Here is a 21,792-nt window from a genome sequence, read left to right on the forward strand (position 1 = left end):
CCCTCTAAATTACATCACAGAAAAGTATATACTCATATATATATATATATATATATTAATAAATATCAGTGTCGTAATGCAGGAGTGGGTCCACTTCCACCCACACGAAATTCCCCTAATTACCCTCTTTCGTAACATTCCGTAACTCTTCGGCTATTTCCGTACCCGTCCACCCCCACTTTTTCCTCGTGGATCTTCGCCTCCCTCCGGCAACCTTCGACTCTCTTCGTATTTCCTCGATAATTTCCGTCTTCAACTCCTCCCAAACCCCCAAGATGGCGCCTTCATTCATTAATTCACCTCTCCCCCCACTCCTAACACAAACTATAGCTCCAGTAAGTTGCCAGAGCAGTACAGAGCCCAGCAGCTGCTGTCTACTCTCAACTCTCCGCTCTCTACTCCTTTCAGTTCACTCCTCGTCGTCTATTCGTCCGCACACAAATAAAAATTCCTCTCTTTAAAAAAAAAAAAAACAAAAAAAAAAAGCAAAAAAGTAAAAGAAAAAATAAAAACACTAGTACAATAACAATCAATTAAATTTCCCCAATTAAAACAAAAAAAATTTTAATTTTTTAAAAATATTTAAATTTTTTAAATTTTACGCGCCATTAAATAAACAATTGCGCACACTTATGCGCATTTATAAATATTTTTAATATTTCGCCATTTCGAGTGTTACTTTTAGTTGTGTTACTTTATATATATATTTAATATATACTCTAACACATATATATGTATATATATATATATAAAAGTGTATAATATATGTGGACGATTAAATAAAAGACGAAAAAAAATGTCGAGATGTGGCAATGGCGCTCGTGTCCGGCATACGATGGACTGAAATTTATTTATTTTATATAAATATATATTTTTATATATTTATATATATACTAAGTTGTTAATATATACCAATACATATTTATATATATGTATATATATTAATAAAAGTGTTTATTGTCAGTAATAATAAAATAATAAATAAATTAAAAGTGAAAAATAATAAAAAAAAAAAAAAAAAATGGATTCAGTTTTATCGTAAGTGAAAACTAGTGATTAAATAATTTATTAAATAAACAAGTGACATGTTGATTGTGATTGTGCTCTGTTGTAATTTATTTATTATTGTTTAAAGTAAAGTGATTTGTTCAGTTTTTTAAAATCGGGCGGGTAGGATTTTGTTTAGTGAATTTAAATTTGTGTTTGGTTTGAGTTTTTTTTCCTACTTAAAAAAATTCTTTTTTTTATGACAGATGGAAGCTGATGGATTAATGGTGATTATTTAGTGGATTGTTAATTTATTTAAGTGTATTGTGAGTGGTCATCTTGATGCTGCTGGTATGCTTCGATTTTTTACCAGACTTTCAGGTAAATTTTTATTTTTATTATCCGTCAGAGTTAGAAATTTATTTTATTTTTAAGGTTCTGTTGACAGTTGACTTTTTTTTTATTACACTAAAAATTAGACGATTTTTTTTTAATTAATAGACAAAAAAAAGGAAATGTCAAAAATTATGACAGTGAAGTTGGCTACGGTCTAGTAATTTTTGGATTTTTTTTTAAATGATAAATAATTAAAAAAAAAAATATTTTAAAAAATTGCACTTGTAGTTCATCAAATTTCCTACATGTGCATTTTTTTTGTTTTTGTAATTTTTTGGTTGAGAAAAAAATTGAAAATTTTTAATCGGTTGATCTCTGGATTATTGAAGTTAGCTGGCGTTATAATTTTTGAATTTTTTTTAAATGATAAATAATGAAAAACAAAATATTTGAAAAAAATGCACTTGTAGTTTTTTGAATTTTCTACATATGCATTTTTTTAGTTTTTTGATTTTTTTGTAATTAATTAGTTGAAAAAAAGTTTGAAAGTTTTTAATTGTCTGCTAGCAGAATCATAAAATTTAATGTCCAAAATTTTAGAATAATTGAAAAAATTATTAAGTAATTTTTTTTCTTTAATAAAATTGGGGTATTTTCAGTATCAAAAAATGACAGAATTTTGAAAAATTTAATTTATTTAGAGAATAAGAAATTAATTGCCAATATTTAATTTCAATTTTGACTCAAAAATAAATTTATTTATTAATAATTTAAAATGTAAGACTCATATATAAAGTTTTAAATTTTTTTTCCAAAAATATATAATTTATTACTGAGAATTTAAAATGTCCTTGGCCTTCATTCAGTTCTTCATTTTTTATAAACATTAAATTATTTAGTTGTCTGTCCCTAAAAATTCAAAAATAATTTTTTAAAATAACCCGGGAATTTTAAAAATGATAAATTTTATAGTGTCAAAAAATTTAATGTGATTTAAAAAAAAATTTTGGAGGTCAGACACAAGACAAATTTTTTTTCATTTTTACCCAATTTTTATTTGATTTGATTTTTTTTTTTTTTTTTTTTTTTTTTTCATAAAAATTCGTAAGTAAGTAAAGTATGTTAGAGTAAATGGTAAAATGCTTAAGACATATTTAAAACTCATGTTATAGAACGATTGCTATTTCCGTTAGAATAAAAAAAAAATAAATTTTTTGGTGGTCCATACATACATATATATATATATATTATCTATCCTCGTTACAGTCTGTCTCTTAGTCTGTCTCGTCTGTCTAAAGATAAAAGCGCGAGCCCAGACGGTTTAACGCGAAAAATCGACACTTTCTTTTTCTTCACCCGATCCTCAATTTTAAATCCTTTTATTCACTTCCGAGTCTGCGTCTCAAGCTTTTTTTCTTGCAGAAAAAAAAAAATATATTTTTCTTTACTCATCAAATTATAATTAATTAATTATTACGCGCAATTTAATTCATTACAATTTTAACACTCGCGGATCCGCGGAAATTTATCAATGAAATTTTTATTTGAAAAAAAAAATTTCTATTTTAGATACGAGAATATCTAAATTTAAACATCACGTGACTGTCTCGTATTTTTTTTTCTTTTTTAAAAATCAATAAAAAAAATTCAAATTTTATAATTCGCGGTTTTTATTCGCGGGCTACTTGACACTTGATAATTCTGGTACTTAAACTTCAGTTTACATTTAATTACTAAAGTATCATAATTAAAATTCTGTTGACCATCATTAAATTTTTCATGATTATTTTTGTGATTCAAAAAAAATTCACTTTAAGAAATTTGAATTTTCCCGCAAAAAAAAAAGAGTAAATGCAGCTCCAGGTCATATTTAATGACCAATTTATCATAATTAAAATTCTACTGACGATCATCAAATTTTTCATGATTTTTTCGATGATTAAAAAAAAATTCAGTTTAAGAAATTTGAATTTTCCCGCAAAAAAAAAGAGTCAATGCAGCTCCATAAATTTTACTCCTCATTAAAAAAAGAACAGAACCGGAGTTAATGAAGACGTTAATTATTCCGTTAATAAATATAAGAAATTAAATTATTAAAAAAAATATATACGTATATATTTATATATATATATATATATATTTGATATAAAATGATAACAAGTATTTAAAGATATAAAATCAGGCAAGAACGTTTTTTAGTAACGTTACAATTTGCAAAATAAAAAGATCCGACGATAACAAAGTACTCACGCTCATATATATCTTATATATATACATATATATATTAAGATTCAGATATATACCTTGTTAGTTAACCGCCTGGAGACACGAAAATCCCTCGTTTAGTTACCTTCCACTTTTACGTATATATAAAAAAATATACATATATATATATATATATATATATATATATATATATATATATATATATATATATATATATATATACATATATATAAGTATGTACTTCCTTCCTGTTTCCTTCTCACTCTTACTCATTATTTCTTTTTTTTAAGCCAATTAAATTTTTTTTACTCAGGATTTACTGTCGTAAAAAATATTAAAGACTTTTTTTTATTTTCTAATAAAATTTTTTTTATTAGAAAAAAAAAAAAAAAAAGTTTTTATTGTCAAGGAATTAAATGAAGTTATTTTTGTTTGATTATTTAAAACCAATAGAGTATCGGAGCTCACATAACTGAGAAATATAAAGAGGGTACGAGGGTGCGTAATTTCATTGTATTGTTGAAAAAAAATAAAAAAAAAAAAAAATATGAAACAGAACACTCGAAGTTTGTGAAATCTTAAAAGTGCGAGTTGAGCCAGAGATACATTTACTGCAGTGTCCTTATGACATTTTTTGTTTTTGCGTACTTGTGGAATATTTTATTGGAAAAAAAAAAATTTGTTTTTTTTTTTTTTTATGAAAATTTTCCCGCGCGACTTAAGATTCGCGAATTTATTATAACGTTTTATAATACTATTTAATTAAGTTGGATATTTTCATGTGAAACTGTAGATAATGACATATTTGAGTCATATGTTGTAATTTTAAATATGAAATTAAATGTATAAAGAATAAATTTATTTTTTATGGAAATTTTTTGAAATTTTACGGGGAATTATGTGCACTTTATGGTAAATTTTTTATTTTTTTTTTAAAAATTTATTGAAGCTGGAAATCGAATTTGAATCTCCTTAAAATCATAATGATCAAAAATACACTTGTATATATTAATAGTAATTCATTTATTTGAACCGTTTATATACATAAAAATATATAAAATTATATGTCATTTTACGCAGAATTTAACGCACTGTAAGATAGATTTAACACTTTTTATTTAAAAAATTTTTCTGACGCTTAAAATTAAATTTAAACCTCCGTAAGATCAAAAAACCAAAAACTCAACTTTTATATATTTATCTTCGCCTCTACATTTCTACCCTTTATATTTATCAAAATTAAAAAAATAATAGGTCATTCATCGCAGAATTTAATGCACTTTGTCACCCGCCTTTCAGTTTTTTATAAAAATATTTTTTTCATATCCAAAAATCTAATCTAATCACTCATAAAATCATAATGACCAAAAAAAAATTTCTATATATTAATCTTCATATATTTATTTCTCCCCTTTCCACTGATCAAAATTTAAAAAATAATAGCTCATTTTACTCAGTATTTAATGGACTTTAACCCCCACCATTAATTTTTTTCCTAAAGAATTTTCCCACCTGAAGAAACCAAATCAAAGCCGTTGTCATTAAAAAAAAATATTTGTCCCATCAAAAATAAATATATAAATATATGTAAATACCTAAATAAATAATTATCTTAACCACTTAATCAAATACGTTGGCAAATTGAGTTTTTATAAACCTAGGTTCTAAATAACTTATTATCTAATCTCAAAAGATCCCACACCTTTTTTATATCCAGGTCCACTTTTTTCGAGGACATTATCTATAGCTACCATTTATATTATATTACTATTACTATAGAATGTTTAATATAGACAACACTAACTGCTTAAAGATGCTAAGATACTTCAGGTAGATATGCCAAAGCACACACACACCAGCGCGCGCACGCACGTGCACAAAAAAAATGTTTTTACTAAAGCTATTGGTTTTTCCGGGTGGCCCAATCGAATTCTTTTAAATATATAGTTTTTTTTCTCACTCTATGGATTACTCACTCTTTTATCCTCTATGAATATTTTTATCTATAGACAAATCATCTAAAGAATTTGAACCATTAATTATTTTCTTGGCGCCTGTTAACGATAAAAATGTTACTTTTTTTTTTATTCAAAAATTTTATTTTTTTATGTAGTCTATTTTTTATTTGATGGCTAAACAATATAGTTTTGATTGTATTTATATATACAGAAAAATAAATATATGAAGATTAATATATAGAAATTTTTTTTGGTCATTATGATTTTAAAAGTGATTAGATTAGATTTTTGGATATGAAAAAAATATTTTTATGAAAAACTGAAAGGCGGGTGACAAAGTGCATTAAATTCTGCGTTGAATAACCTAGTATTTTTTAAATTTTGATAAATATAAAGGGTAGAAATGTAGAGGCGAAGATAAATATATGAAAGTTGAGTTTTTGGGTTTTTGATCTTACGGTGGTTTAAATTTAATTTTAAGCTTTAGAAAAATTTTTTAAATAAAAAGTGTTAAATCTATCTTACAGTGCGTTAAATTCTGCGTAAAATGACATATAATTTTATATATTTTTATGTATATAAACGGTTCAAATAAATGAATTACTATTAATATATACAAGTGTATTTTTGATCATTATGATTTTAAAGAGATTCAAATTCGATTTCCAGCTTCAATAAATTTTTTAAAAAAAAACTAAAAAATTTACCATAAAGTGCACATAATTCCCCGTAAATTGACCTATAACTTTTTATATTTATCTTTAAATTACTAGAAAAAAAAAATTTATTTAAAAAAATTCAAAAAATCATCTTTCAATATTTCTTCACTTTCTCGTCAATTATCCCAATTTCGAGAATAAAAAAATTTTTTCCTCACAAACTGTCAAATTTTCCTTATTCTCCATTACATTCCACGTAAAATAAATCCCATTTTATTTTTTTTTTTATAAAAATAAACCAGAAAAATAAATAATTCAAAATTTTTCCGCGAAATTTTAAATTTCGAACGTGAAAAATAAAAATAGTTTTTTTTAAAAAAAAAATATTTTGATAGCTACCAAAATAATAAAATTTAACGGTTCAAAGGTATTAAATTAGTTCCACTTTATTTGTCAATATCGTTTTTGTGAAAAGTAAAAAGATTTACTGGAATTGACTTTGAAATTTTTAAAATAAAATAAAATAAATTTCTTTCAAGTCAATGAAATTTATTTATAAGTCAATTTTTTTTTTTTTTTTTTTTTTTTTACACAAAAGAATAAAAAAAAAACATTTTCTCAAATAATTAAAAGAAAGAATTTTTTTTTTTTGCAATTTAAATACAGGCATGTCGTTGCCCTTATTTTAAGATTCAAATAAAGTTATTCTATTTATAAACCGCGACAGGGTGTCCAGAAAGTGTTAGACTTAAAAAAATAAGTGAATAAAAAAAAAATATTAAAAATAAAAAAAAAAATAAACGAAAATTACTTCTTTAGTTTCCATAACACGCTCTCTGTAGACTTGTATTTTTGCTCTTATGATCGTCTCGTCGCCGGGAAGTGACGTCAGAGTAAAAAAAAAAATTTCAATTAAAAAAAAAAAAAAAAATTAAATAGACAATTTAAATTTTTTATACAGAATTCAAAATTTTTAAATTTATAATTTTAATATCTAGAGAACTAGTAGACTTAGAGATAAATTGATAAGGGCCTTTTTTGTAGAAAATTTAGTTTCCTACAAAATCATTCCTTATCATTTTTACCGTATCTGTGATATAAACGCCGGAATTTTGAATTTAAAGGAAAAAAATAAATTTCTAGTGATTATTTTTCCCTCCTTTTAATTAGTAGATCTATTAATTAATTATTACGGGTTAAATATTGCAGATACGGCAAAAGTGTACAGGACCAAAGTTGTAGAGGATAAAATTGTCTACAAAAAAGGTTTGATATATTTTTGACGTAAATGTAATAGTTTAAGAGTTATTTAAATTTTAACTCCGAAATTTTTGATAAAACTAAAAGGCGGTTTATTTTTTAAATATAAATATATATGATAATATATGTATGTATGTTTACATAAGTATCAAATAATGTTTTTTCGAATAACGGCACCGATTGAGATCAAAGTAAAAAAAATTGAAAGTTCGGAAGGGAAATTTTCAATTTAAAAAAGATGCCGATACAAAAAAAAAAGTTTTTTGTGTATCGGCTTTTTTTTAGTCTTTTTTTTTCGGAGAAATAAATTTTGCATTACAAATCAGGGAATTCCTAGAGGAGTATTAATACAATAAGAAAGTTATATTATAAATGCCACCTACAATCATCCATACATATGTATATAGAATTATATATTTTTTTCATACATTTAATACCTCAATTACTCCATTAATTTTGAATAATTGATTCTTAAAAATCACTATTTTATCCAATCAATTAAACATTCACACACAAAAATTCATATATATATTTATATATTTGAACCAGGTGTGTTCTGCCATTATATATATATTTTTTTTTCTTCTAAAAAAAAAAATAATAAAAGAAACCTCGACATTGAAAACGGTCACCTAATCGTGATTCAGTAGCCTCAAACCTCTCTACAAACCCATCAAATATTTTCTTTTCAATTTCAATTCTTTTCTTTTCTCATACCTTATGTATATATATATATATGCCTTATACATACTCCATTACTATTATTATTATTCTTATATATAATAATATTTTTTTCTAATCCATTAAAGCAAATGAGCCGACGAAAATTTATAAAAAAAAATTTTCCCTTAATATTTAAAAATTAAATATAATAATGGATTTAAACAAAGTATAGAAATAAATAGAACTAAATAAAACAGACTTTAGCTGGTGGTAAAGTCCTCAAACCCTGTAATATTATACGAAACGCCGACCGTCTGTCCATACTTTATTTCAAACACAACTTGTGTGTTGTATGTTGTCTTATTCTTTACTTATGTCCTCCTGCTGTTATTTTGTCTCCTAAACTATATTTATAATAATAATAATCATCATAATAATTATTATTATTATTAAACTCAGTATGAGACTGGATTTTGTAGTTTAAAATTTTTTATGGATATTTTTAATTATTATGGCTAAAATATCCAAGATACGAAAAAAAGGCATTCTTACAGTTTTGTAGAGTAGGAAATTCTCTACGAAAAAGGTCCTGACCACTTTCACTGTAAAATCAAACCCTGAGCTAGAATTTTAAGTTTTAAACCTGTAAGAATATCTGTCAGGAATTTTTGGGTAAAATTTTTTCTTTTAGACTTTTAATTAAAATTATAATTAAACTATTAAAGATACGATAAAATTGCACTGAGACATTTTTGTAGAGTAGGAAATTCTCTACAAAAAAGGTCCTGACCACATTCACCGTAAATTCAAACCTTGAGCTAGAATCTTAGATTTTAAACCTGTAAGAGTTTCTTTCAGGAATTTTGGAGTTAAATTTTTCCTCTCAGACTTTTAATTGAAATTCTAATTTAACTATCAGAGATACGGTAAAAATGCACTGAGACATTTTTGTAGGAAATTAAATTCTCTACAAAAAAGGTCCTTATCAACTTTCCCGTAAATGCAATATTTAAACCTCAACTCCAATTTTCCAAGCGCGGCAAAATTTAAATATTCAAAATTCAAATTTCCATTCCCGCTAAATTAATAATAAAAAAAAAAATGCTCCACATCTACTAAATAGTTTCTAAAAATGTCCTTACAATTTGTCTCCATAACAAAAATAATCCCTACCACGAAATTACTCCATTTTAACCCAGGCCATTAAAATAAAATAATTTGTCAATCCATTTACAGTCGGTCCTTTTTAGCAGCCCACCCACCTACAAATTGTCCATATCCCCCTTCCCTCCCCCCAACTACTGTGCCCATGTGCCCCAACAACATAAATACCCGGTAAACATCAAACAAACTTATATTTCTCAGTATATAGATATATTTTTTAAATTTATTTCACTTAAATTCTACCTATTGTGGTTTTTCATCCCTCCCCCACTACCACCTTTTTCTTACCTCCCGTTCCCTCTCTCTGTTTTTTCTCCGTCAAAAAAAATACGTGACCGTGCAAACGAAATTTAACGTCAATCAAAATTTTTTTTTCTTTATTTTCAAACAAAAAAAAATATATATATAAAATAAATTTTCGGAAAAATTTTATTATTATTTTTAAATTATGTTAATTTAATGTAGGAACAGGTAGTATTTTTAAAAAGTCTGTTGGCCCTTTCATATATATTTAAGTACCTTAACTTTAATTTTAGTTTCTTATACATATATTATACATATATATATATATATATATATATATTTTTTTTTAACTTGTGTCTCCATTGGAGTGTACACTATATTTTAGTTACCTGTCTACTGTGCATTTATATATATATATATTATATACATATATATGTAACGCCCGTTGGTCATATTATAGAAACAAGTGGGTCGACTTATGATTTATGAACACGAGCGATGACTTTTTGCACGCTTCCGTCACCCTAAAACCATTTTAAAACTTATATATTTTATATATTTGCATTTTTTTTATATATATTTTCAATATTGATTAAATTTTTATTTCTTTTTAAGAAAAATTATGAATATCTGGGAAACTACTAGACTTGGAAGAAAAATGAAAGATACCTTTTTTGTAGGAAATTTAATTCTGAACAAGATTGTTTCTTATCATTTTCATCGTATCTGTGATAGATAAGGCAGAATTTTAAATAGAAGTCGGAAAATTTTTTTGGAGTTTGTAAATTTTTTCCAAAAATTTAATTATCTGGGGAATGAGTAGAGTTGGGAGAAAAATGTAAGAGACCTTTTTTGTAGGAAATTTAATTCTGAACAAGATTGTTTCTTTTCATTTTTTTCGTATCTTTGATAGGAGACGGAATTTTAAGATGAAAAGAAATAATTGTTTGATTTATTTCGGTTGCAGAGGAAAAATATTTTGTGGGGCCGCGGGGGAGGATTAAACTAGGGTGTAAAAGAGTAAAAATTTAAAAGAGGATTATCTAAAGTCCTGGAAAAATTGTGGATCATATCAAGGGATTTTAAGATTTAGTCAGTGGAGTGGAAAAGTTTAAGAAAAAGTTTTTTCCCAAGCTAGATTAAGATTTTTTATTTTCACATGGAATTTTTCTCAGTATTTTTAATTATTCTGACTTAAATATTGCAGATACGAAAAAAATGCACTGATACATTTTTGTTCAGGATAAAATTTTCTACAAAAAAGGTCCTGAGCACCCAAGCCGTAAATTCAATACTTTAGCCACAAATTGAGTTTCAATAAAAAAATATCCCGATTTTAAAGAAATTTTCAAAATTTAAAAAAGAAATTTGACTAAAATTTGAAAAAAAAAAAAAAATTTGGTAAATTGAGTACTCTAATGATTAGCCAGATTAAATTACCTTCATATTAACTTTACATGACCCACCGATCAAAGCATAAAATCTCATTATTTTTTTTTTCTCCCAATAAACAAAAAATAAAAAATCATTTATTTAAAAAAAAAAAAACTGATTATTTTTAAGGATAAAAAAAAAATGATCATTAGAGCAAAAAATAAGAGGATAAAGGCTTTAAAGTATCTTTAGAAAATAAAAAAAATATTTGTCATATTTATAAAGATGATCTCTATATTTTAGAGATTTTTTTTTTTATAAAGGATTGATATTTTTTTTTGAAATTTCTTTTTTTGTTACAAATGTGTTTGTATATCGGTGGGAGGTCGGCTAATATGGAGTAGGACAATGGCGAGGGCTTAGCAAGGATAATTGGACGCCGCGTTAAATTAGAGGGAGCATTCTTAAATATATATATATATGTATATATAGTATACTTTTGTATCAGATCAGATATTTCTTTTTTGACTGAAAAACTTTAAAGAAACCGTCTAGTGGAATGAGGTGAAATGATTTTTTGTTTTTTTAAAAAATTATTCATATATATGTATATAAATATATATGAGTTCAAAAAAATGTGAATTTTGAACTTTTATGAATATATTTTGAATTATTATGGCTAAAATATTGAAGGTACGAGAAAAGTGTACTGAGATATTTTTATAGGAAATCAAATTCTCTACAAAAAAGGTTTCTATAAAATTTTCCATAAACTCAATATTCTAGCCAAAATTTGAATTCAAAATTTCCCATAATCAATTTCTTTATTATTCGTTTTTTTTTAACCTTTAAACTCAAATTTTATCAAAACTATTAAAGATACGAAAAAAATGTATTGATATATTTTTATAGGAAATTAAATTCTCTACAAAAAAGGTCCTGATGACTTTTCCCATAAATTCAATATTTTAGCCAAAATTTGAATTTAAAGTTCCCCATAATCAATTTCTTTATCATTCATCTTTTTTTTTTACCTTTAAACTCAAATTTTATGAAAACTATCAAAAATATGATAAAAGTGTACTGAGACATTTTTATAGGAAATTAAATTCTCTACAAAAAAGGTCCTGATGACTTTTTCCATAAACCCCATATTCTCATACTTACTCCAAAATTAACTGAAAAAATTCAAATATTTTCATAAGAATTTCCCAAAATTTTTTTTTTAAATTTTGAACTGAATCATATTTAAACTTTTCAAATTTTCTTTATGAACAATAATAAAAAAAATTTTAAAAGCCCACCCCGTAGTTTTTCCACTCAAGGAAATACTTAATCGCATAAAAAAATGAAATCAAAAAGACAATCTACCCTCGGTATCACCGTCAGGAAGTTTAAATAAAAGGGGTGTCGGCTCATCCTTTAGATAAAACTCTGATAAATTTTTAAGAGAGCAAAAGAGTTGAGATGAGAGTTTTCTCGTCAATCGGCACTTGAATGAAGAACCGGTGGTTTAAAAAAAAGACACCGATCTCTTGATCTTGTAAAGAAGTCGTGTCGTATCACATCGATCGTAACCTAACGTATCGTATCGTGTATCATTAAAAAAAAAAATATATATATATATATATGTATAAGAGGATACGGGTTTTAAAAAGAGTTTTTAAGGATAATAAAATAGCAGGGGTGGGTTAAAATGGTGTTATTGGAAGCTCAGTAACCACATCGTGGATTGTGTGTTGTGTTACTATACAGCACACACTTTGTTACCCAAAGACCATAACCCATAACCCAAAACCCAGAACTAAGACCCAGGGACCAGAGACCAGACCCGACCAGCGCACACCTAAATTTTACTTCGTAAGTTCTGGTTGTGTTGGTCATATTCAGCTTCTGCTGCTGGAATAAGAAATAACACATGGTCCGCCTCGGAAGCCGCAGATGGTTCTGACGATCATCATTATTATACTTTTCTTTTTTTATTTTATTTTAGTTTTTTTACATCATACTCATATTGAAAACTGGGCGCTCGATTTCAAATTTATTATTTGAATTTTTAAAAAAAAATTTTATCAAAAATTCCTCTATAGTGTTCCTCCTCATCCCTACTTTTTTTTTTAACAACCAAAAAAAAAAATCATAATTTTAAATTCATTTGAAATTGACAATAAAAAATTTTCGGATTTTTTTTTTACGAGTGAAAGTAAAAAAAAAAAAAAACTAAAAAAATGCACTTGTAGGAAATTTAAAAAACTATAGGTGCAATTTTTTCAAATATTTTTTTTTTAATAATTTATCGGTAGAAAAAAATCCAAAAATTATAAAAAATTGGCTAACTTCAATAATCTAGAAATTAGCAATTAAAAATTTTGAATTTTTGTTTCAATGATTTAATTTAGAAAAAAAAAAAAAAAAATGAAAAAATGCACATGTAGATAATTGAAAAAACTATAAGTGCAATTTTTTCAAATATTTTTTTTTTTATTTCAATGTCTTTAAAAGAAATCCAAAAATTATTAGACAGCTAACTGCAGTATCATTAAAATTCTTTCTTTTTTTTCCAAATTATTATTATTTTTTTATGAATGAATTGAGTGTCAGCACGCGCCTGTACTTATTGCGTAAAAAAAATTTTATTAAATACAATATATCTCGACATTCATATATATATATATAAATATATGAGAGTACTTGTCTGTGGTCCAAAAAAAGACTTAGATATAGCACATGTTCATCCTAAGATGGGGTAGTATGGGTGCGTTACCCTTAAAGCCGCAGCTGCCGAGTGCGCTTCAACACCATTATCTCTTTTATATATATATGTATATATATTTATAATTTTTTTATTCCGTAGATTGTATGACTACATACTCATATACTTACACGCTATATCAAACATTGTAGTATTATAATATACCAAAGAAACCCTCCTCCTTCTTCTTCTTCTTCTCCTTTTTTTGCTTTACGTATATATTTATTTCTTATATATTATATATATTATGAAATTTATATAATAACCACCGACGCTTAACTTATGTCGTTTTTTTTACCTGCCAATTGAGTGACCTCAAAATATAAAATTTTTTTTACACGCCAGTGCCAGTGAAGCCTTTGGAAATTGATATTACATAATTATTTATTAAGTTCTTGGTAATTTTTAAGGTTTTTTTTGGAAGCCAAGTCAAGGGGAGAGGGTAAAATTTGATAGAATTCAAAATTTCGGTGAAAAATGATTTTTTTTTTTGCTTTAATGCGATTTTTGAGGGATACTAAATTTTTTTTAGTAAAAAAAAAAAATTGTGGGTTATAGTTCGTTAAATTCTGAGTAAAATGACCTATGACTTTATATATTTTGATAAATATAAAGGGGTGAAATATATTTATTTAGATGAATATATAAAATTTATTTTTTTGATCATTATGATTTTTATTGGAATCAAAAATAATTCTGAGGCGGAATTAAATTTTTTTAGTAAGAAAGAAAAATTTTACGTTAAAGTGGGTTAAATTCCGAGCAAAATGACCTATGACTTTATATATTTTGATAAATATAAAGGGGTGAAATATATTTATTTAGATGAATATATAAAATTTATTTTTTTGATCATTATGATTTTTATTGGAATCAAAAGTAATTCTGAGGCGGAATTAAATTTTTTTAGTAAAAAAGAAAAATTTTACGTTAAAGTGGGTTGAATTCCGAGTAAAATGACCTATGACTTTATATATTTTGATCAATATAAAGGAGTGAAATATATTTATTTAGATGAATATATAAAATTTATTTTTTTGATCATTATGATTTTTATTGGAATCAAAAATAATTCTGAGGCGGAATTAAATTTTTTTAGTAAAAAAAAAAAATTTTACGTTAAAGTGGGTTGAATTACGAGTAAAATGACCTATGACTTTATATATTTTGATAAATATAAAGTAGTCAAAAAAAATCATAAGAATAAATAAATAAATGCCGGGGCCAATATTTGGAAACAAGAGATTTAATTTTTTTATATATATGAATAGATATATATACTTATACTAAAAACGTTGTTTGTTTAGTACCCAAAACTAATGTCCATACATCATCGGTCGAATAAAAAAAAACATCTTTCAACAGCCTGCAAGAAATTCGACTCCGTAACAGCAGCCCAAGTTAAAAAAATAATAAAATACTCTGGCACGTGTCTCTCGGTGCTTAACACTTGGCTTCAAATTAGACAATTCATCTGTATCCCCCATATATAAAACATCTCAACATCTTTTCACCTTTGTATTAAATTTAAATATTTATTCCTTTCCATTTTCAAATTCAACCATCGACTATTTTTGAAAATTAATTTATTCTTCCCCTTAATATTTATCAAATTGTATAAAGTCACAGGTCATTTTACTCAGAATTCAACCCTCTACAACCCGCAATTTTAATTTTTTACTAAAATAAATTTATTTCTCCTCAAAATCAATTTTGAATCCAACCACAACCAAAATCTCCCGCTCGCATTTTTGAACTCTTTCCTTTAAAATTTCTTCATCATCCTTTTACCAAAATATATAAAATTATACATCATTCTCTTCGTCTTTCAATGCCCTACAACCCCCAACCCTTGTTTTTTACCAAAAACATTTCCTTCACCCGCAGAATATCAATTAAAACTTTCCCAAATTAATAATGATCAAAAAAATCGTATCTTTCTACATCTTCACTGTCCATTTTCTCCGCTAAAAATTTTCCAAAAAAAAAAAACTTCTACACCAATTTTTTCGTCCTAGCCCCCACTACAATTTCCACATCTTCAATTCTTAAAAAAAATTTTATCTCGTGGCAGAAAAAAATGAAATAACAAAAAATGTTGAAAGAAATAATTTGAACCCATATGTTATTCATATATATATTGATGTATATATATCATGGGTATGAAAATCGTTGTGTATATCTGGTTGAGCACATGCTCTTCCTCTTTTACCTTCTTACAAAAATTCTCCTCAATATGCATTTAGAATCCGCAGCTGCCGAATAAACTTGTGAGATAGCACACGGACTAAACTCACAAAAAAAATAATAAAATGCTCCTTCATATACCTGTCTCTTTTATTCACTTATTCACTCCTTCATATGTGCAATAGATCGAATATAATAATACATCCAACATCAGGCTAACGTATCAGGTAATTTGATTCTATACCACGTGCGCAGCAGCTTCCTCAAAATATTAACGATATTCATTTTTTCAATACCGTGAAATTTACTTGAGGTGTCAGCCTTCAGGGTGGTTTTATTTTTATGTCAAAAAATTACTATTTAACCCTTTACTCACTTGAGTAGTACATTAATATGAGTAGTGAGTTAATGTAAGATTTTATTTTTATAAAAGTTATTGCGACCCACGTGACAACCCACGACTTCACCTCTAGTCTGACTCATACTTCCTTTTCTTTATTATTTACCTTCACATATTTAATTGACATTTTTTTTTTATTACTCAATATATTTGCCGACATGACTGATTTGTTAAAATAAGTCTCTTTTTTTTGTATTTTAAACAGAAAAAATGGAATTGGGAAGAAAAAGTGACGAAAAATAAATTTGGTAATTTGTTGGGGAGGGGGGGATCGGGGGTATAGAGAGGAGATTTTATAAGAAGGTAAAAGAGGAAGAGCGTGAGCTCAACCAGATGTATAGAACGATTTTCATACTCATGATATATATACATCGATATATATATGAATAACATATGGGTTCAAATTATTTCTTTGAACTTTTTTTGTTATTTCATTTTTTTTTGCGACGAGATAAAATTTTTTTAAGAATTGGAGATGTGGAAGTTGTAGTGGGGGAAAGGACGAAAAAATTGGTGTAGAAGTTTTTTTTTTTTTGGAGAATTTTTAGCGGAGAAAATGGACAGTGAAGATGTAGAAAGATACGATTTTTTTGATCATTATTAATTTGGGAAAGTTTTAATTGATATTCTGCGGGTGAAGGAAATGTTTTTGGTAAAAAACAAGGGTTGGGGGTTGTAGAGCATTGAAAGACGAAGAGATTGATGTATAATTTTATATATTTTGGTAAAAGGATGATGAAGAAATTTTAAAGGAAAGAGTTCAAAAATGCGAACGGGAGTTTTTGGTTGTGGTTGGATTCAAAATTGATTTTGAGGGGAAATAAATTATTTTTTGTAAAAAAAAAAAATTGTAGGTTGTAGGGGATTAAATTCTGAGTAGAATGACCTACAATTTTTTTGATTTTAATAAATATTAAGTAAAAAATCTCACGTTTCAAAAAAAAAGAATTTTGAAATTTTTGAAATTCCCGCGTTGAAAATTAAAATTTAAAAGAGTTCGAACCACTAAACCCTTGAACCCTCACTATATATGAATAAACAAATAAACTGAGTCCCTTTGGGTTGGAAGTTTAAAAAAAATATATAAAAGACACAATACAAAAAAAAATCCTCTGGATCGAGATCTAAATCAATTGAATCGAATCTCAAAACCTTCAAAATTTTGTTTGAAAATAATAAATTGAATTCCACATACGTGGAAAGTATAATAATATATATGGACATATATGTATATATAAAATAGGTTTTCAAGAGTGGGTTTGAGGAGAAATTTAAGAACAAGCTGCAGCTTGTGACTTGAGTACACATAACGCATCTGATATAAACCCTCTTTAGATTTTTAAGGGGGTCAGATTTTTTTTCTCGTTCTTCCTAAACGTGGAATAACATATTCAAGGGTCTATTAATGTATACATATATATATGTTTTTTTCAGCAGCTGGCCTTCCGCCACCACCTTAATATTAAATCTGCCACGTGCCCGGAAAATCCTAGTTTATTTTAACTAAACATGATTAGAACTATGAAGTTTTTTTTTTTTTTTTTTTCTATTACTTGATATTTATTTTTTTTGGTAATCTTGTATTAAGGGCTGGGTTTTATGAGCTTTTAAAAAGTCAATTATTATTGTTTATTTTTGACAGGTGTTGAGTTGAAAATTTTTTAAGAGACTAGATTTTTTTCTTTTTTTAACACGTTCAATAAAATGTCGAATTTTATGAAATTTTTTAGATGTTTATAAAAGATTATTCTTAATATTCTGGTAAAAAAATTTTCTAGAAGATTATCTAGAATAATTTTAAGATTCTAGGAGTCTAAAAATTTTCTAGAAGATTATCTAGAATGATTTTTAAATTTTAGGAGTTAAGAAATTTTTCTAGAAGATTGTTTACAATAATTTTAAGATTCTAGAAGTTAAGAAGTTTCTTAGAGGATTACCTAGAATAATTTTAAAGTTGTAGGAGTTGAGGAATTTTCTAGAAAATTATTTAGAATAATTTTAAGATTCTAGAAGTCAAGAAATTTTCTAGAAGGTTGTCTAGAATAATTATAAGATTCTAGAAATCAGTGAGTCTTCTAGAAAATTATCTAGAGTAATTCTAAAAGCCCAGAAGTCAAAAAATTTCCTAGAAGTAATCTTCTATATAATTCTAGAATATTTTTCAGATTCTAGGAGTCAAGAAGTTTTCTAGAAGGTTGTCTAGAATAATTGTAAGATTTTAGGAGTCAATGAATTTTTTAGAAAATAATCTAGAGTAATTCTAAGAGTCCAGAAGTCAAGAAATTTCCTAGAAGATTATCTAGAATATTTTTAAGATTCTAGGAGTCAAGAAATTTTCTAGAAAATTGAAATTTTTTTAATTTTCACATTATCTAGACAATTAATTATTGAAAAACTTTCAAAATTATCTAGAATAACTCAAGATTCTAGACGCCATCGAAAAATTTTCCAAAAATCAAATTTTCTAGAAAATTTTTTTTCTTAAACTAGATCTTAATGCCGCAAAAAAAACTTCAAAAAAAGTCCCGTACTGTCATTATTTAAAATAAAAAAATAATCACAACCACGGAAGTTACTCGCGAACACCAAAAAAAAGTCCTTTCTAAACACCGATTCTCAAAGCATTTTTATTTCAACTTAAATAATAATAATAATAGTAATACATAATAAAATAATTATATTATAAAGTGTAATAACTTAGAAAAAGAAAAAAAAATAAGAACTTTAATATAAGAGGGAAATGGCCAATTATTAATGAGTGCTCGCGTTACTGCACGTGGGACGATGACGACGCATGTTTTTAATCTTTAAACCTGTGTCTCAATATATATATATATATATATATATATATATATATATATATATATATATATATATATATATATATATATATATATATATATATATATATATATATATATACATTTATATATATAAATGTATGTGTCACCTACTTTATACTTACATACATAAAGTCACGACTTGAATTCCATAGAATAATTTTCTCCACGTTTCACCTCTTTTTTTCCCCCGTGTGACAAAACACAATAAAGTCTTTAATTTTTTTTTTTTTTATTGTACTTAGATAAGAAACGATAAGATTGTTATTTATGATAAAATCTATGACTCGTTTTAAAATACATACATATTTTTTTTTTTTTATTTAAAAACGAACGTGATGTTTTTAAATCTATGAAAGATAAATCAGTAATTAATAATATTTTTTTTTGCAAGTGTGAGTAATTGATTGGATGATTTGATGATTCATAGGAAAGTGGGGGGGGAGTGATGAGTGATAATAATTGAACGTATGTGTGATAATGGGAACAAGAACAAGAATAAGGATAAGAAAATTGAACAGGATGATGTGATAACTGAACGTATTATTTTATTATCTCCAATAAAATTTTATGGTAATCGTAACATAGTTTACGTCATTCATGCCCTTGATTTTTTATTATTTTATTGGCAATTGAGATCATAAATCAGGTTATTGATTTTTTTTATTTTTGTAACAGATTTTTTATTCATTTAAAATAAAATTTAGAAATTTTTTTCGATAAAAATGAGAAAAAAAATTTTCTAGAAGTTGTAGACATGAATTTTCTAGAAGTCTATAGAAAATTTTTATTGATATTCGAATATTAGGAAGCGTAAAAAATTATTTTGCTTTTAGAAAATTTTTCTATGAGTTTGTCTATGGATTTATCTAGAGTTTCTAGACAAACGAATCATCTAGAAGTTGATTGAAAAGTTTTAAATTTTATTCGCAGTAGGAAACTTTTTAAACAGAATTTATTATCGTTGAATTTTCTAGAAGTTGTAGAGTAGAAATTTATCTAGAAATTCTAGACAATTGAATTATCTAGAAGTTTATAGAAAAATTTTGAAATTTATTTGATGTAAAAAACTTTGTAACTAGAATTTAGTTTCATTGAATTTTCTAGAAGTTATAGAGTAGAAATTTATCTAGAAACTCTAGACTATCGAATTATTTAGAAGTTGATAGAAAAGTTTTGAAATTTATTTCATGTAAGAAACTTTTTGAACAGAATTTATTATCGTTGAATTTTCTAGAAGTTGTAGAGTAGAAACTTATCTACAGATTCTAGACAATTGAATAATCTAGAAGTTTATAAAAAAGTTTTGAATTTTATTTGATGTAAGAAACTTTTTTAAACAAAATTTATTATCATTGAATTTTCTAGAAGATATAGACTAGAAATTTATCTACAAATTCTAGACAATCGAATAATCTAGAAATTTATAAAAAAGTTTTGAAATTTATTTGATGTAAGAAACTTTTTTAATAGAATTTATTATCATTGAATTTTCTAGAAGTTATAGACTAGAAATTCATCTAGAAACTAAATTTTATTATGAAAAGTTTTTTGTACTGGAATACTAGAATAATTCAAACAAAAATAAATCAACTTACCTACTTTCTAACTTCTAGAAAATTATTTAAAATCTTCTAAATAATTTTCCCTAAAAAAATCTTCTAGAAACTAAAAAAAAAATTAATTTATTGTTACAGGGAGACGACGACACGGGTGTCGGAGTTGCGGTACACCTGCTACTAAATCATCATCACCATCACCATCATCATCAGCATCCACCCCCAGCTCCACAACAAATCCACAAAATACCCATATAAATAATTCAAAACTGGATTGCCCGTTAAATCGAGTAGTAGAAGATAATTATGACGTAAGATTACGATGTTGTTACTCGCGATTACGAAGCCATGATCGCAACCATGATCAGCTTGACAATAAGGACTACGATCACGATCATCATCATCAGCATGATCATGATCACGATCACAAACAACAAGAGTCGTCTTCCTCACCGTCCTCAAGACTTATTATCACCGAGGACCGGTTACACCAGGACTCGTTCGACGACATTTGTCTGACGAGGATAACGGGGTTAAGGACGTCGACATCTACGACAATACCAACTCGACTATGTTCTTCAACACGGGACAGTACTAATAATAATAATAATAATAATATTAATAATAATAATAATATTAATAATAATAATAATAATAATAATAATAATAATAATAATAATAATAATAAATGTGGTAATTTTGTTGAAAATAATAATATTAGTGGTAAAGAAATTTTACAAACAACGAGACCAAGAACAAGAAGAGAAACGTGTAGAGATACAACTAGATCAACTGTTGATAGGCTTCATAGGAGAAGTGGTATTCCTTCGTATTTAGCAACGATATTATTATTGTCATATGCATTATTTGGAATAGCAGGTATATATATTTTATTTATTAAATATATCACATATACATTTTTGAATACACAACTCAATAGAGAATTCTATGCCCTTTCAAATGAGTACCCACATGACATATTTATTTTTTATAGTTTTCAAAGTTTATATATATTTAATATATGTATATTAGATAAATATGAGAATTAAAGTACTTCGTGTGAGTATTCATTGTTAAGTAGATTGAATGCTCTTTTAAATGAGTACCCACATGACATATTTTTAATAATTTTTAAAATGTATATATATATATGTATATTATATAAATATATGAAAATAAGTACT

General features: G+C 25.8%; 1 protein-coding gene across 3 annotated transcripts in view; it reads left to right on the forward strand.

Annotated features, from left to right (window-relative positions):
- Positions 1 to 376: 376 nt before the first annotated feature.
- Positions 377 to 21,792, forward strand: part of LOC103570856 (integrator complex subunit 5-like protein) — a 28,972-nt gene continuing 7,556 nt past the window's right edge. The window contains exons 1-4 of one of the 3 annotated variants that reach the window (XM_053738763.1): positions 377 to 1,170; positions 1,254 to 1,368; positions 7,376 to 7,432; positions 20,747 to 21,487. In XM_053738763.1, coding sequence (XP_053594738.1) covers positions 1,341 to 1,368; positions 7,376 to 7,432; positions 20,747 to 21,487 — 826 coding nt within the window. In that variant the 5' untranslated portion in view covers positions 377 to 1,170; positions 1,254 to 1,340. Of the gene's footprint in view, positions 1,369 to 7,375; positions 7,433 to 20,746; positions 21,488 to 21,792 lie in introns of all 3 variants that reach the window. The other 2 variants (XM_053738762.1, XM_014439559.2) reach the window with 2 other exon arrangements.

Source organism: Microplitis demolitor, chromosome 4 (assembly GCF_026212275.2).
Source record: "Microplitis demolitor isolate Queensland-Clemson2020A chromosome 4, iyMicDemo2.1a, whole genome shotgun sequence".
Lineage (NCBI taxonomy): Eukaryota > Metazoa > Arthropoda > Insecta > Hymenoptera > Braconidae > Microplitis > Microplitis demolitor.